At 33.8% G+C, this 14669-nt stretch overlaps 1 protein-coding gene across 1 annotated transcript; it reads left to right on the top strand.

Moving 5' to 3' along the window:
• Positions 1 to 6183: 6183 nt before the first annotated feature.
• On the top strand, positions 6184 to 7049 carry LOC149182676 (uncharacterized). The gene is made up of 2 exons (XM_089418611.1): positions 6184 to 6685; positions 6777 to 7049. The coding sequence occupies exons 1-2, from the start codon at positions 6297 to 6299 to the stop codon at positions 6877 to 6879; spliced, it is 492 nt and encodes a 163-aa protein (XP_089274737.1). The 5' UTR covers positions 6184 to 6296; the 3' UTR covers positions 6880 to 7049.
• The last annotated feature ends 7620 nt before the right edge of the window (positions 7050 to 14669 follow it).

The following is a 14669-nucleotide window of genomic DNA, read 5'->3' as shown; positions in this document are numbered from 1 at the left end:
TTGACGAAGTGTGTGAGCACTAAGAAGCTTTCTTGGTGTAGAGAAACAATGGGTGTTGCAGGGTTGGACCAATGACTAAGCTCTTATTTGGCCCTATGTGTGGAAAAAAAAAAAACAAGTGGGAGAATGTTGGGTTTGTGTTATATTCTTCCCTTGACTAGTCGCACGCGCATTAGGTGGGTGGACCTACCTATGGTTTTGTGCATGAGTTTTGCACATGGTTTTGGGCATGATGGTTTTCTTCCCATGGTATTTTGTAGATCCGGTCAAAAGAACTACAATTATGTTCTAATCCAGGTTAATGAATTAAGGTTTATGAATGCTTCGGTATGTATATATATGTATTGTAAGATTGAAAGGAACATAATGAAAAAGTAATCAGATAATCACAATTTTGGGATCCAAAGGAAAATATATATTTTTCATGAAATTCACTGGATATGATCTGGATACCCTCTCCGTTATTCACATATCATTAGTAATTCTTTTCAAAAGTAGTATTAAAATATGATTTAATTTCTTAATCTCATAAATATTAAATAGTTAATATGGAAATAATACAAGTGAATTTTATTAGTTTAAATTTAAAAATTATAAAATTTTCAAGGTATGAAATTTGAAATTCTAAAAAGTGTTAGAGAACTCAAAGTTAACTCATAACTATTAATTTATCTCTCAAACTGCTTAAAATTTTAGATGGACACAGTCTAAATTTTAGATGCCCCACGATGTGAGATAAATTAGACTATAGTATTAGCCTAAAAAATCATCACTAAAGTTTGATGCATATCTATAACCGATGGGAAGACCACTCCACGTGTTCCAACCCACAGACCACCATGGAGTCGTGCATCCCTAGAAGTTTGATTTTTAAATAAAAACTCAATATTATATTCTAAGAAAAAGGGGCCATAATACATATTGTTACTAATATGTTATTTTACGTGTAATGTAAAGTGAAAAGTTAAGAAAAGTGGTTATGTAATGAAGTTTGAAAACTGATTTTTTTTTAAATGAATTGTTTTTATATAGTTATAATTATATAATATATCATTAACAAAGTGCGATATTTTTTTATTTTTTTTATATAATATTGGTAGGGTTATTATTTATTCGGAATGTTATTATATTTGTTTATTAGTTTTTATTAAAAGAATTTAAAATTTATTTAAAGTTTAGCATTAAGAAATTAAATTTATTATTTTTAAATAAAATTTATTTCTATTTATTTCAAATATGATTGGTTGAAATGTCTCCCTTAATGATGGCAAGAATTGACTTTTGTGTATTCTATTATTAATTACTATGTACAATGAATATAAATAATATGAAAAATAACATTATATATTAATTACTCTGTACCATAAACACAAATGGTTTGTAATTAAATTCAAAATTCCATTTTCTCATTGGTATAAAGTATTGAATACACAATATTTATGGGTTTTATTTTTTAATTTACAAAAAATAATTTGAAAATATATAAATTTGAAAAAAAAAATGTAAAAATAACATGTGTATAATTTGTACAGCGCTCATTATATCAATCTATACTCTAATGACATGACATGTGTACTATAATATTATTATACAAAAAAAAAATTGTCATCATCCAATATTAAATAAATCATTATTAATTTGTTATCATTCTCTTTAATGTCAATTATATATATAGAAATATATATAACATTTATCTACCAAAAAAATGTTTAATTATATTAAAAATAATATTAATAAAGGTTAAACAAATATTCATATAACTCATTGTACAATTTTATTATTGTTTGGAGTACATACAACACACCATGACATTAAAATATTTTATTAAAGTAAGTGGCAGGAACGCTAGCTATGTGGCCTTGTGATATTATTATTCATGTTTAGAAATAAGTTTATATATAGAAAGTGATTCAGAGTGAAATGATGGTTTAAAGAAAGGAAATTTTGGTGTTTTATTTTTTAATATTTGTTTTACTAAGTATAATAGTTATTTTAAGATTTTGATATTTTTTTATTTATATATTTTAATATAAGAAAAATTATTTTTATATATAAGAAGTTGTTGATTGGTTAAAAGGAAAAAAAAAATATTAATTTTGAAAATAACAATATAGAAATAAGAAATCAAATTTAGATTTTAAATTAGTAATTGATTGGGGTTTACTAACTTTGGGCTAGATGAATATTAGTGATTTTTAATGAGTAGTAATGACATGTTTTGTGATGTTGAATGTTTATTGTATTTATGGATCTTTATTTCGAGTTACATTTAGTTATGTTATCATTTGTATGCATTATTAGTGAGAAGAAGGTAGTAAGAAATTAACTCTAGATGGATAAACTTGTTATTAGAATAAGAAGTTAGAAAAATAAGTATGTTGAACCAGGCTTAAGAAATAAAGGAAAGTTTCTGTGATTGATACCCAATGTTAAGAATGTACGGTGGATAAAGTTATGTAGGGAGAAATGGAAAGGAGAAACTTGCAAAATTTATAATGATGATAACTGGTGGTAGCTCATGTGATTATGGCCAACTTGGAATGATGATATGAACAAAAAAAAATTATGGGATAGTGATTTATTTGGTTAGAATATGGTTTGGAGTCTTTGTTAAATTATTTCTAACAATGATTTTTCTTATGAATATTCCTTGATCATCAAGAATGATTTACAATAAAGGAGAAGGGCTAATAGTAAATGAACACATATGCAAATCTTAAAAATAAAAAATAAAAAATAAAATCATAAACATCTTAATCATGTTTTATGGCTTAAATTTTATTGATACACTATGGTATTATATATCAGGTTATGGTTTCAATTATATGTTATGTCAACATAGAAATGTTGAAGTATAATGTTGTAAGCATCTTTCATGATATGATGGTATGAGAAAAATGATGCACATGTAGTTCTTAGTTATTTAGTTGTTATGATAATGATGTGGTATTCTCATGATGGATATGATGCATAAGGATTACAATGGGAAACATGTGGTAATTGCATGAAGATGTTATGACATGTATGAGCATGTAGGGCTTTACTATCCAGAATGTGGCAATTAATAATGATGTTATGTTATTATGGTGACATGCAAGACTTGGCATGTGGATTATTTTATATGATATTATGATGTTATAACTAATGCATTGGTTGCATGTTGAGATGTGGTGATTGACAAGAAATCCACAAATGGGTCGGTTATTTAATGATCTCATGGGAGCCCATATTTGCGACGGAGAATATGAGGCACCATATGGGTTGGGGACATACTCAATCAACACTACATATGTCAGTGGTTCCTTTGTCTTGTATAGCTCTTGATGGATATCTCTTGAGGGGCTATGAGACCATCTTGAGGAGGTTGAGTGTCTGATATTAGATTGAGATGCCAAATTCTACTGGGGGTGTAAGTACTTTGATGCGTGGGGTTGTGTACCTTAGTGAGTGTGGAAGGAGTGGGTCAGCCTTTCGAGATTCCCGGAGTACTATTGCTTGGAGTGCTGAGTCGGGTGCCTACCTTGGGGCAGATGAGGTCTAAGCCTTGGCACGAGCCTTGGGGCCAACCATAGGCTATGGTACAGACCAAAGAGGCTTTATGCATGGTTCTGAAAGTTGGGAAAAAAGATAAAGATTCTTTGGGATTTCCTAGGTGTTGTGGAAACTTTCAATGCATATTGGTTATGCTAATTCAGTAGAGGGTGTGGGGCAAATGTGAAGTAATAAATAACTAAATAAAATAAAATGTTAAATGATTCAACTTAACTTCGAGACTAAGTTCTTTAAAGAAGGGGTTATGTAATACCCTCTAATAATAATAAAAATAATATAATATTAAAATATAAGTAAATGAATAGTAAACACTAAAGAAAATATAATAATAATAAATAAATAGTGAATAATAAAGAAAATATAATAATAGTAAATAAATAGTAAAGAATAAAAAATATAATAATAGTAAATAAATAATAAATAATGAAGAAAATATAATAATAGTAAATAATAAATTGGAGTTCTAAATAACTATATATAAAAATAAACTATTAAAATAGTGAGAATAAGTAAAGTTAACAAAAAGTAAAAGGGAATTAAGTAAAACTTAAAATAAATAAATAAAAGTTGCACGTTGACATATGGAATGTGTGCATGCAGACCCCTTTCTATTTTTTCGTCTATTTAATGGAAGATGAGGAGGAGAAGATGGATATATTCTTTCATCCATTCTCTTGGGAAAAAAGCGTTCTAAGACAAAAGATTCTTTGGCAGTAGTACGTTGATTGAGGGCTCGAGGTTGACTAGTTATAGAAAGATTATGTGTGGTTGAGTCTATGATTGGGTGGATAGTTACCCCCAAAACTTTGTTGTGGTTAGCGGGATTCAAATAACGTTCAACTCCAAATCGCAAAGAATATCGTCGCTACAAGTAAGTCATCTATGCTTATGTTTTCGAAAATTCTATGCTAATTAGTTAAGTAATTGTGTATTGATAATGCTTGCATAAATTGATATAATTAGTTCCATGTTGAATTTTAGATTGTTACATTAAGTTCACATATTTATCTTTAATCAAAATATACTAAATCATGACTCGCAAGCGTTGAAAAAAAACTGAGTTCGTATATTGGACTTGAACAAAATGAGGTAAATCATGACTTGAAATTCTTAGATGGAGAAATCTACTCCTTTATTTAGAGATAAAGTAAATAATCAACATAAATTTTTCTCCTCAATAAAAAAATGTGATGGTTGATGTTCTTCTAGGTGGAATAAAACAGACATGAAATTGATACTCCAGTTCAGATGAATTAAGCTTTCCCACTTAAATTAGACCTATCCATTATGTCTCATTTTTAAGAAGGGTGGCCAAAAGTTAAAAAAGATGAGAAAAAAGAACATAAAATTGTTTTGTGAGTGACGAAAAATAAATTGTGTAATTTTAATCTTACAAATATAATGGGTTTCTACTCTTATAAATGCATTCTACATTTTTATTTTTATAATAATTTAAATTTTAAAAGTAAAATTTGTTTGTTTTAATAAATAAATTTAATTGTATGTAAAATATAAAAATAAAGTGAATTTTTATTATACAATTTTAATTTTATATTTTATTAATTGAATTTAAGTTTTTGTAATTCATATCATGAAAAGTAAGAAAAAATTTCTAAAAAATCACATTATCAGAGTTTTGTCAACACATTTCGAACTATTTAGTGTGGTTCATGGTCAAGACATGATGAAGAACCAGATCTTGGCATCAAATTAAATAGATGAAGAGAAAAAAAAAATCATTATAATATAACAGTGAGATTTGACTAAATAAATAATATTTTAATATTTATATTTAACCTAATTATATTATTTTTATTTTTATTTTTAGATATTCATTTCATTAAAATTTTCCTTTTGAACAATTATTTTCTTTAATTCAATATTAACATCTATATTCTAACAATTATTTCTTTACATTAAATTATTATTTATTTAGTCAAATTTAACCTTGTATTATAAGCGCTAAAAAAAAATCTTTATTTATTTAACTTGATGCCAAGACTTGGTTCTTCATCTTGTCCTAACGATGAACCACATTAGATGATTGCGTCAACAAAACTCTGATGATGTGATTTTTAAAGAAAGCTTTCTTACTTTTTGTATTTAATTATTTTTATTAAAAGAAATTCATATATAATTTTGAACATAATATATCTAATTTTAAAGGTGGAATCTTGTCATTTGTTTCTCAACAAATTTCTTTGAAATAAAAAAGTGTTTGAATCATGTTTTTGATGGTGGAAATAGATACAGCTCCATCAAAAACCCCTAGAACATCCAAAATCTTAAAACTTAATAGTTGTAAGCCATATTACCTAAAATTTCTGCCAAATTTTATCAAAATCTTACTAGAAATTTCATTGTTTTCCAAACAAATTTAAAACCTTATTAAATTACATGATTTTTAATACTTTAAAATTATTAATTTAATAAAATATATAAACATATTAAATAAAATATCATAAATAAATAAAATTATTCAATTCTAATCACTGGTTGTACACATTAATGATGACTGACAACAGTTAAACTAATAATGAACGTAGTCAAATCCAAATCAATGAGTAGGGGAGGGTTGCCAATACATGTGCGCCCTCCCCGCCACGTCATAATACCACGCGTCAACCCACATGGCTCCGGTACGACACCTGTCCACCGTGGAGCTGGCCGTGTGGGCTATCACCTCGAACATTAAAACACCTCCTTCGCGCCATTTACTAGGTTGGTCTGGGCTCATTTCGACGATGTTCCATTTTCCCTTTGTCTTTCTGCTCGGGGCCGGTAGTTGGGCGAAGCCCCCCGCCGAAGATGGCGCGGGACGGCCCTATAACCTGCGCGCATGGTGGTTAGAACGTGTGTTGGGGGAATGCTGTGTTCGGTTGACAGGGTTTGTATTGTTGCGCGCAGAGTCGTTTATTCGTGTGCTGGTGCGAAGGTTTGATGGAGTTTCTGGGTTTCTGGCTGGGACAGCGGTTCTGCTTTTCTTGTGCTTTTCCGCCTGGATTTCTTGGTCGTTCTGGAATGCAAGCTGTTTAACATGGAATGCCGGTTGTTTAGCATTTCTCTGGTGGTGGTCTTATTCGGCGATTTTGTTGTTTGGGGAGGAGTCGGTCGCCATTCTACTGAGCTTGAGGTAACATAGCATTTTTAGGGTTTAGCTCTGCTGTTTTTGTTGTTTTTGTGATCTCTAATGGCTTCTAATGGCTTTTTTCTTCCTGTTGCAGGTGTTGCAGGTGTGGAAAAGGACGTTGCAGGTGTGGAGAAGGTCTGGCGAGCTGTGGGGAAGGTGGGGGAGGTCGGCGACCATCCATGGCCTGTAACCGGTAGGATTTTTAATCCTACCAGCTTTACTCTGTGTTTTTCAACACAAGCATCTCTAACAGGATATTTTGTGAACTTTCTATGGCATTTTATGGCAGTATTTTGAGCAATTTTTTGAGGGTTTAGGGTTTTAGGCATTCTATGGCATTTTTGTTGTTTTAGGGTTTAGGGTTTTAGGCATTCTATGGCATTCTTTTTTTGCTGTTTTAGCCTGTTTTAGCCTGTTTTAGCCCTCAAAACGCTCTGTAGCTGCTCTCCCCTGACTTGCATAGCCGGCCCCGAGCAGAAAGACAAAGGGAAAATGGAACATCGCAGAAATGAGCCCAGACCAACTTTCAGAACTCTCTGTAGCTGCTCTCAATTTCCTTGTTACTGTGTTTGCTTTATAGATAAAAACGCTGCATTTTTATTGTCCCTGCTATTGTATCTTTTTCATTTGGCATATGAGGGTTTCTCTTTTCTTTCATAGAGTTCTGAGTGCTCTACTTCGTGCTATTGTTTGTTTTATATTCGACTGCTCGGAAGGGAAGGCTCTTCTAAAGCCTCATTAAACCCTTACGAAGCTTCTTCGCAGACTTGCTACTCAGGTTGCTCTCTGGGCTACAGTGTTGTATGGAAGCCGTGGACATTTGTATGGACTTTGTATGGAAGCCGTGGACATTTTACGACCTTAATCACAGTTATACTGTTAATTTATTTATGGTTTCTTGAAGTCATAACTGTTATCTTGTTTCCTTCTATGAAAGTCTTATTCCGAATTTTACACACAAGTTGCATTCTCTATTATTTAAATTGACTTGGGCTACAGTGTTGTATGGAAGCCGTGGACATTTTACGACCTTAATCACAGTTATACTGTTAATTTATTTATGGTTTCTTGAAGTCATAACTGTTAGCTTGTTTCCTTCTATGAAAGTCTTATTCTGAATTTTACACACAAGTTGCATTCTCTATTATTTAAATTGACTTCTCTGGATATTGTTTGAACGCTACTATTCTTGATTTACTCATTGTAGAATATTATGATTTCCTTATGCTGTAAAACCTTGCATAGTGCTAAGTTTTTGAGATCGTTTTCACTTGTGACGGTGCATCTCTATTTGAAGGTTATTTTGTTTTTACAGCTGATGAGTTTATAAGTTAAGAAATGGGTAGGGTTTACTGTTTTATGAACAAAGCTTCTACTCTTTTATTTCCTTTTAATATCGCTCAGCTTTTACTAGCAAACTTTATAGGATTAAATCCTTGTCAGGGTTTTGTTAGAGTTTTGTCAGGGTTTTGTTAGAGTTTCCTTGTCAGGGTTTTGTTAGAGTTGAAATGCCCGATAATGCATGCAGAGAGATTGACCGTTCTTCATGAAGAAATGGGTTCGATATCTGCTTGAGTCGGAGTGTTGGTGTTTTCAACCTGTAACTCCAGTGTCTCTCAGTAGTTATGTCTTCGGTCAGGTCTTGAGTGGGCATATCAATTTGGAACAATTTCTGTTTTTTACACCTATGACCTGGAGCATATTTTTCATCACAATTATAGGAGAGTCCATTTCTTTGGTGGTCTGCCATTTGTGTTGGAGACAACCTTTGTACTTCTAAGGGATGTGTAGGAATTGTGCTAAGTTGGAATATTTGATTCTGCAAACAGATTTCTATGCACTTTTGAAACTTTTCTTCCTAGTTGCTTGGGGAACAGGGATATAAGGAGTGCAGAGCTATCGGGAGAGGAGAATGTGTTGATAATAGTGATATATTTGTAGGGTGCTGGTGTCCATTGTAGCTGTTGAATTGTCTAGATTGTGTACCTCTGAATGTAAATTTCTTGTAATATGTGAAAAGAATATTGAATCAAAACCCTCCTTGACCCGTATATAGCACATGACCTACTGAAATTTTAAATTTATGGAGTCGGTATAATCTCTATTCCAAAAAACATAATTATTGTTGCTTAGTTGCCATGCATTAGATACTGTGAACACTCTTATCAAGAGCCAATTCAATCCCTTTAAGAATGGCATGTGCTTCTGCCTGATTGTTGATCTTTCCTAAGGTTCATTCAAATTTTAAACTTTATTTATCTCCAGCGTTGATGACAAGACCCACAATTGCAGTTACCCTGGATTTCCTTTCGGTACACTGATTTCCTTTGAATCTCTCTTATTTTTGCAATGCCTAGTTTTGTGCAGGGAAGTTTAAATTACAGGAAAGCTTAACATGCTGTAGATTTTGAGCTCTGAAGCAATTTTGTGGGATTTTTGTATACCTACTGCTTTGGAATTTCCTTCTTACATGTATTAGAGGCAATTCATAATTTTTCTGTACCGTAATACACTGTTATAGATCAATATTAACTCCAGAACTCATAAGTGTAAAAAGGGATCTAAAGAAATAGAGACATGATTCTCTTGATGCTTAAAAGATCCCATCTTAAGATGGGTCTACGCTGGTTTATATTTTGTAGATTTATAAATTATTGTAATTTTATTTTTATTTAGTTTTTATAATAATTTAGCTATTTTTAATTTTCCATTTTTACTCCAATTCTTTTTTCCCCCTCTAAGAAGGTTGTTGTAACTTTGCGTCAATTATAACAATTCATTAGTTAACCAAACAATTGTCATATGTGAATCACTCATATTTTCAAACAATTGATCTACTCATGAAGGAAAATGAAAAAGGTGAATAGGTGCTTAGAAAAGAATTAATGACTAAGCTACAATTCGTCATATAGCTGATTAGGTTACTGTGCACCCAAATTTCTCTATCTTTTGGAAAGTTGATGTAACAAGATGGAACAATATGATTCTCATAGTTGTTCATCAACTGATTTGATTAATTTAGATACTTCCATCATTTTTACTGACACATATAAAAACACATGCTCTCTATAAGTTGGGCATACTCCACGGTGGACAGGTGTCGTACCGGAGCCATGTGGGTTGACGCGTGGTAAACTGACGTGGCGGGGAGGGCGCACATGTATTGGCGACCCTCCCCTAGGTGATTGATAAAAATCATAACTATGTTCTTTATTGTATTTCTAGTTTCCAGCAATGTAAAGTTCTTATTCATTCTAATTCAATCAATAACATGCTAAGTATAGAGTTCCTTACTACTAGTGCCTCGTACATTAGAAGCGAGCAGGAGGTGTTTCTAATTGTGAGTGTAGACTTCTATTCAGTGTTAAGTGATTGTAAACTTGCCCAGCACTGTCATCACATTATAACGGTCCACTTATTGGAGCCATAAGTGAGTTTAGAGCTTTGTACAGTGCGCACAGAATAACTTATAGAAATAGTTTTATCATAATTAATATTTTACAGAAAGACATATTCCATTGAAAAATTCTTATCAACACACAGTTAGGTTGCCACAAGAAATCACTACTAGGTTGTAAGCCAAAATGTTGTTGTGCCAAGAAAAAGATACAATCCATCCAAAATCCACATCATAATGTGGTTAGAACCGAAAACATATGACACCCCTATTCTTTATGGCCCTGAGAATCTTGAGTGCCAAAACTCCCCGAGTTACCTTCTTGAGCCAGGTAGGTTGGCCTACCAGTCAAGGGCTGATTAGGAAATGGTTGATTGTTGCCATATGATTGATTCCAATTTGCAGCTTCCAACCATGGAGGTATTGAGTACCCATACCTCACATTTGCACTACTGACCCCTGCATTAAGTGGAGGTGTGTAATGAGCATACAGAGAATTGACACCAGCTCTGGTAGGAACAAGGCAAGTGGGTAAACCCTCGGTTTGATAGTGGGGCACTTGAATGTTTATGAGATCTTGGAATAATGGTGTATTATCTGCAATGGAGTCCAATGAGTTTGAAATAATCCTAGTTTCATCAGCTATTCTTGTATCGTTGATCATCCCTTGTTCCTTTTCAAGCATTTGTTGTGCCTTTCGTTTTTCCTTTTCCTGTCTTGCCATTTGCTTTTGTTGGTCCTTAACTTGCCTTGCTTTATCTCTTTCAATCCTTTCTTCTGCTCGCTGTTGTGCTGCAACAATCCTTGCTGCCTTCTTCTCCTTGACCATATCCTTCTTTTTCTGTTTTAATTCTTGCATTTCAAGTTTCTTTTTTTCTGACTCAACTAACAGGTTTATATAGTCCTCTGAGGTGAGTAGCTGTGAGCTTCGGCCCAGACGAAGACTACCCGGTGCACCTTGCGTTTTTCTCATTGATACTCTCTCTACTGGTAGCTTTAGGAACCGTCCAAGTGTCTTCTCCACCCCTTCCACCTGCATGTCATTGCTTGGTACTTCCCTTTCAGTATCTGTTGGAACTGATTGAACCATATCATTATCTTCATTTGATGCCTCATTATGTCCTTCATCTTCTTCCATTGATCTATTGTCCACAAAAAATGAACAATTTCACTGTTCAATTCTGCTGGTTGTGAGGGCATGTTCATGCTTTCTTCATTGGTTGCTGAGACACTATGTGCATTCAAATTGATCATTGCTTCTGCTAGCCATGAAGGTGGGGTTACTTGGCTTGGCAATGTCAATTGGTCATTGTCAACTGCATGTTCAACAATATCATTAGCAATATCAGCGACAGGAATTTGATGTTCTTGAGTTGGTGGAAAAATCTCCATGTTACTAGGAATTTGTTCATTGTTATATTGTGTTTCACATACAGTTTCATCATCTTCAGCATATAACTGTCCTTGAGACAGGGAAATCATATTACCAGCTGCAACAACATCATCTTGGTCATCTACTTCTTGCACTTCAACACATGTTTGGACATTCCCTTCTTCCTGACCATCCACATGAAACGCTTGGCTACAACCAGTATCATGCATAAGAGCATCATAGTTCAGTGGCCAGATTCCTGTCCTCCTAAAGCCAGCCTTGATATTTGATGGTGTCAAAGCCCTTTTAAAAGCTTTACTTGCAAGCTCTGCTAGCTCAAACCTTTTCACCTCAACCCCTGGATTCTTTGCCATCCATGCAGCACGCTCCGACCTGAAATAGTTCTTGAAAGGGCCAAACACACTAACATCAAGGGGTTGCAGCCTATGAGTGGTATGAGCGGGCAATGTCAACAGGTCGATGCCTAAATTGTTTGCTTCCTCAATTGTTTGTACAGCCATGTGGCTCCCATGGCCATCTAATATCAAAAGGTGTCTGTTATTAGGCGAGACGCCACCTGGTACCGATGCAGCAAAGTGAAAAAGCCAACTTAGAAACAGTTCTTTAGTCATCCATGCATGGGGATGTGCAGCCATGCATGCACCTGGTTCACAGTTCTGTATATAGTTTTTCAGTTGATTTTTACCTTTGAATAGATAAAATCCTGGGATTGAAGTACCAATTGCATTAACACAACATAAAATAGTTATCCACTCCCTGCTCTTGGGCAAAATCTTTGGCACATTTCGGCTCCCTCTCTTGGCAATTACCCGCATGCCACAATTCCTCCCTGCCTGTAAACCTGTTTCATCACAGTTCCATATATGGTCTGCTCCATAAGAATGTTTATCATAAGCACTAGAAAGTGTGTCATAGAATTTTTGCACAACTGCAGGGCGCAAATTTAATGCTCTGTCTCTGTCAAGGCCCTCAGCAGTACGCAATACAAGTTCTGGATGCCTTTTTTTAAACCCAAACCACCATGATTTACCAGGAAACCCATCTTTGAATGGGTTTGGCCTCCCTTGACAGATTTGAGCAACTGTTGATTTGAGTTGTATCAACTCTAGCCCATGTCCCAGTTGGGCCATCTCTTTACACCACTCAACCACCTCGGCCTCCTCATCCTCAGTCATAACTGTAAGAGGCCCTCTACGTTTTGTATTAGTCAGTCCATTTATCCAATAATGTATTGACGAGGGAGGAATACCATGTTTTTTTGCAGATGCCCGAACTGAGTATCCATTAAACTCTATGTCGTCAATTGCAACTAACATTTGTTCTTTTGTCCATCCTCTTATAGCACTGATCTTTTTAGTTGAGCTTGCCCCTTGGACTGTTGTTGATGGTGGTTCTGTGGCTGATGGTGTGTTAACATCAGCGGCTGTCACATGGTCATCTTCAACAATGTTCCCTGGTGCATTGCTGGCATCGACATCAGCTGGTCTGTCATCATCAGACGATGTGCATCGCAGCTGCGCACCCCTTGTCACTCTCCTGCCACTTCTCCTTGTACGAGCAGAGTAACTTCCTTTTGCCATAGATGCAACAACCTGTAAAATTATTGCATGCATTTAGACATTAGAATATATGTTAAATTATGCTTTATTACTTCTGCAAAAATTACTTTTCCTCTATTACAGGAAATTATCAAAACATTTTGGATACAGAGCTTGTTACAGGAAATTATCAAATGTGAAGGAGATACGTGCTACTAAAATAGTTACACTTCCTCCATACAAATATGTTATTTTCCATTTTTATTAGGCTAAAAAGAAGTGTGGGTGGGGAACTGATTGTCAGTTTGCTCACTCAGAAGAAGAACTTCAAAAGGGTCAGCAAGTATTTTCTATTTTTGGTCAGAAACTAGAAACAATTTATGGCAATGCAATAAGTTCCAACATTTATGACGAGGTAAATAATTATAAAATCAAGTTGTCCATGCATTATGAGAAAAAGGGAACCTATTCAAATGGGTTGAAGTGCAAATTTTCCCATGGACACAATGAGCTTAGGCCTTTAGGTCACAGATTCATGCAACAATTTGTCCTAACAAAGCATTTTTTTTCAACGTTGTCAAAGAAAGACTCAATTTGTTGATTTTGTCCTGATAGAGCATTTGTTTTCAGCTGTCAAAGAAAGACTCAGTTTTTTGATATTTAACAAGGATCGAATTTGTAACTTTTTTGGCCATGAATATTTCACTGAGATTGTGTGTTGAATTTCAATTTGATAAGAGATGAAATATTTCAGAACAAATATTATTCTATAGTTGCTAACAATTTGAGGATATTTAATGCTATTCCTAATTTGCTCTACATTTTTGGAATTAAAAAATCTTGGTCTTTGATTCCTTCTACTTGTTTACCCATGATCAAATTCTATTACCAATTGAAAATTATGTTACCCACATTTTTCATTTTTTCAGTAAGGACAAAACATTTTGGATATAGAGCTTGTTACATTATGATTCTATGGTCTCCCAGGTGTCATAGACAATTGGTTTTACTTCAGTTTAATTGAGTTTCATTGCAGTCATTTATTTTTTATATTTTTTCATATAATTTATTTACTTATTTTGAATATTGTGAAGAACAATCTCTGCTCCAAGATTTCTCTCCATTATCTGTGACTTAATTTACAGTGCTGAATTATGTAAATCCCCATTCCTTTGGTCCAACTTTTACAACTCCGTATGGCTCGGGCTCTCCATACCCTAAGGTCTCGAGCTCAACGAGGTGAAAAGATATGAAGGCCAATAAGACTGTCATCTGCTATGTTACTTATAATTGTGTTTTCTCATTATCTAAAATCTTACAGTCATCTAATCCAATAAAGAGAAATGGTCATCTGCTCGGGCTTCAATTCTAAGAAACCATTCCCCAGTTCTATGGTCCATTCATCAGTAGTATAAATTCACTTATTTGCAGTCTTTCGACTCAATATCAAAATGTTTGCTTTCTCAATAGCTTCATGCTTCTGAAAATATGTGAAAAATATGTGAAAAATTACTAAGTTTATCAGAGTCATTAAAGTTACAATTCGTTTTTGTTCTATGTTTTAACTCATCCATGTTCACTCAGATCTTGTCACTTCTGAATTGCCCAAAATCGGATGGTTCACACTAGGAGTACAGTTTGACATCGGCTGACATTCTT

This window comes from Pinus tabuliformis, chromosome 3_2, assembly GCF_031772625.1.
Source record: "Pinus tabuliformis cultivar Carrire ecotype Pingquan chromosome 3_2, CPIR1, whole genome shotgun sequence".
In the NCBI taxonomy this organism is placed as follows: domain Eukaryota; kingdom Viridiplantae; phylum Streptophyta; class Pinopsida; order Pinales; family Pinaceae; genus Pinus; species Pinus tabuliformis.
This window is presented reverse-complemented; position numbering and strand designations above follow the sequence as displayed.

Excerpts from the sequence above, each read along its gene's own strand:
- LOC149182676 (XM_089418611.1), top strand. The coding sequence starts at position 6,297 with ATGTTCCATTTTCCCTTTGTCTTTCTGCTCGGGGCCGGTAGTTGGGCG. Across the intron at positions 6,686-6,776 it reads GCCATTCTACTGAGCTTGAG|GTGTTGCAGGTGTGGAAAAG; the intron begins GTAACATAGCAT and ends TTCCTGTTGCAG.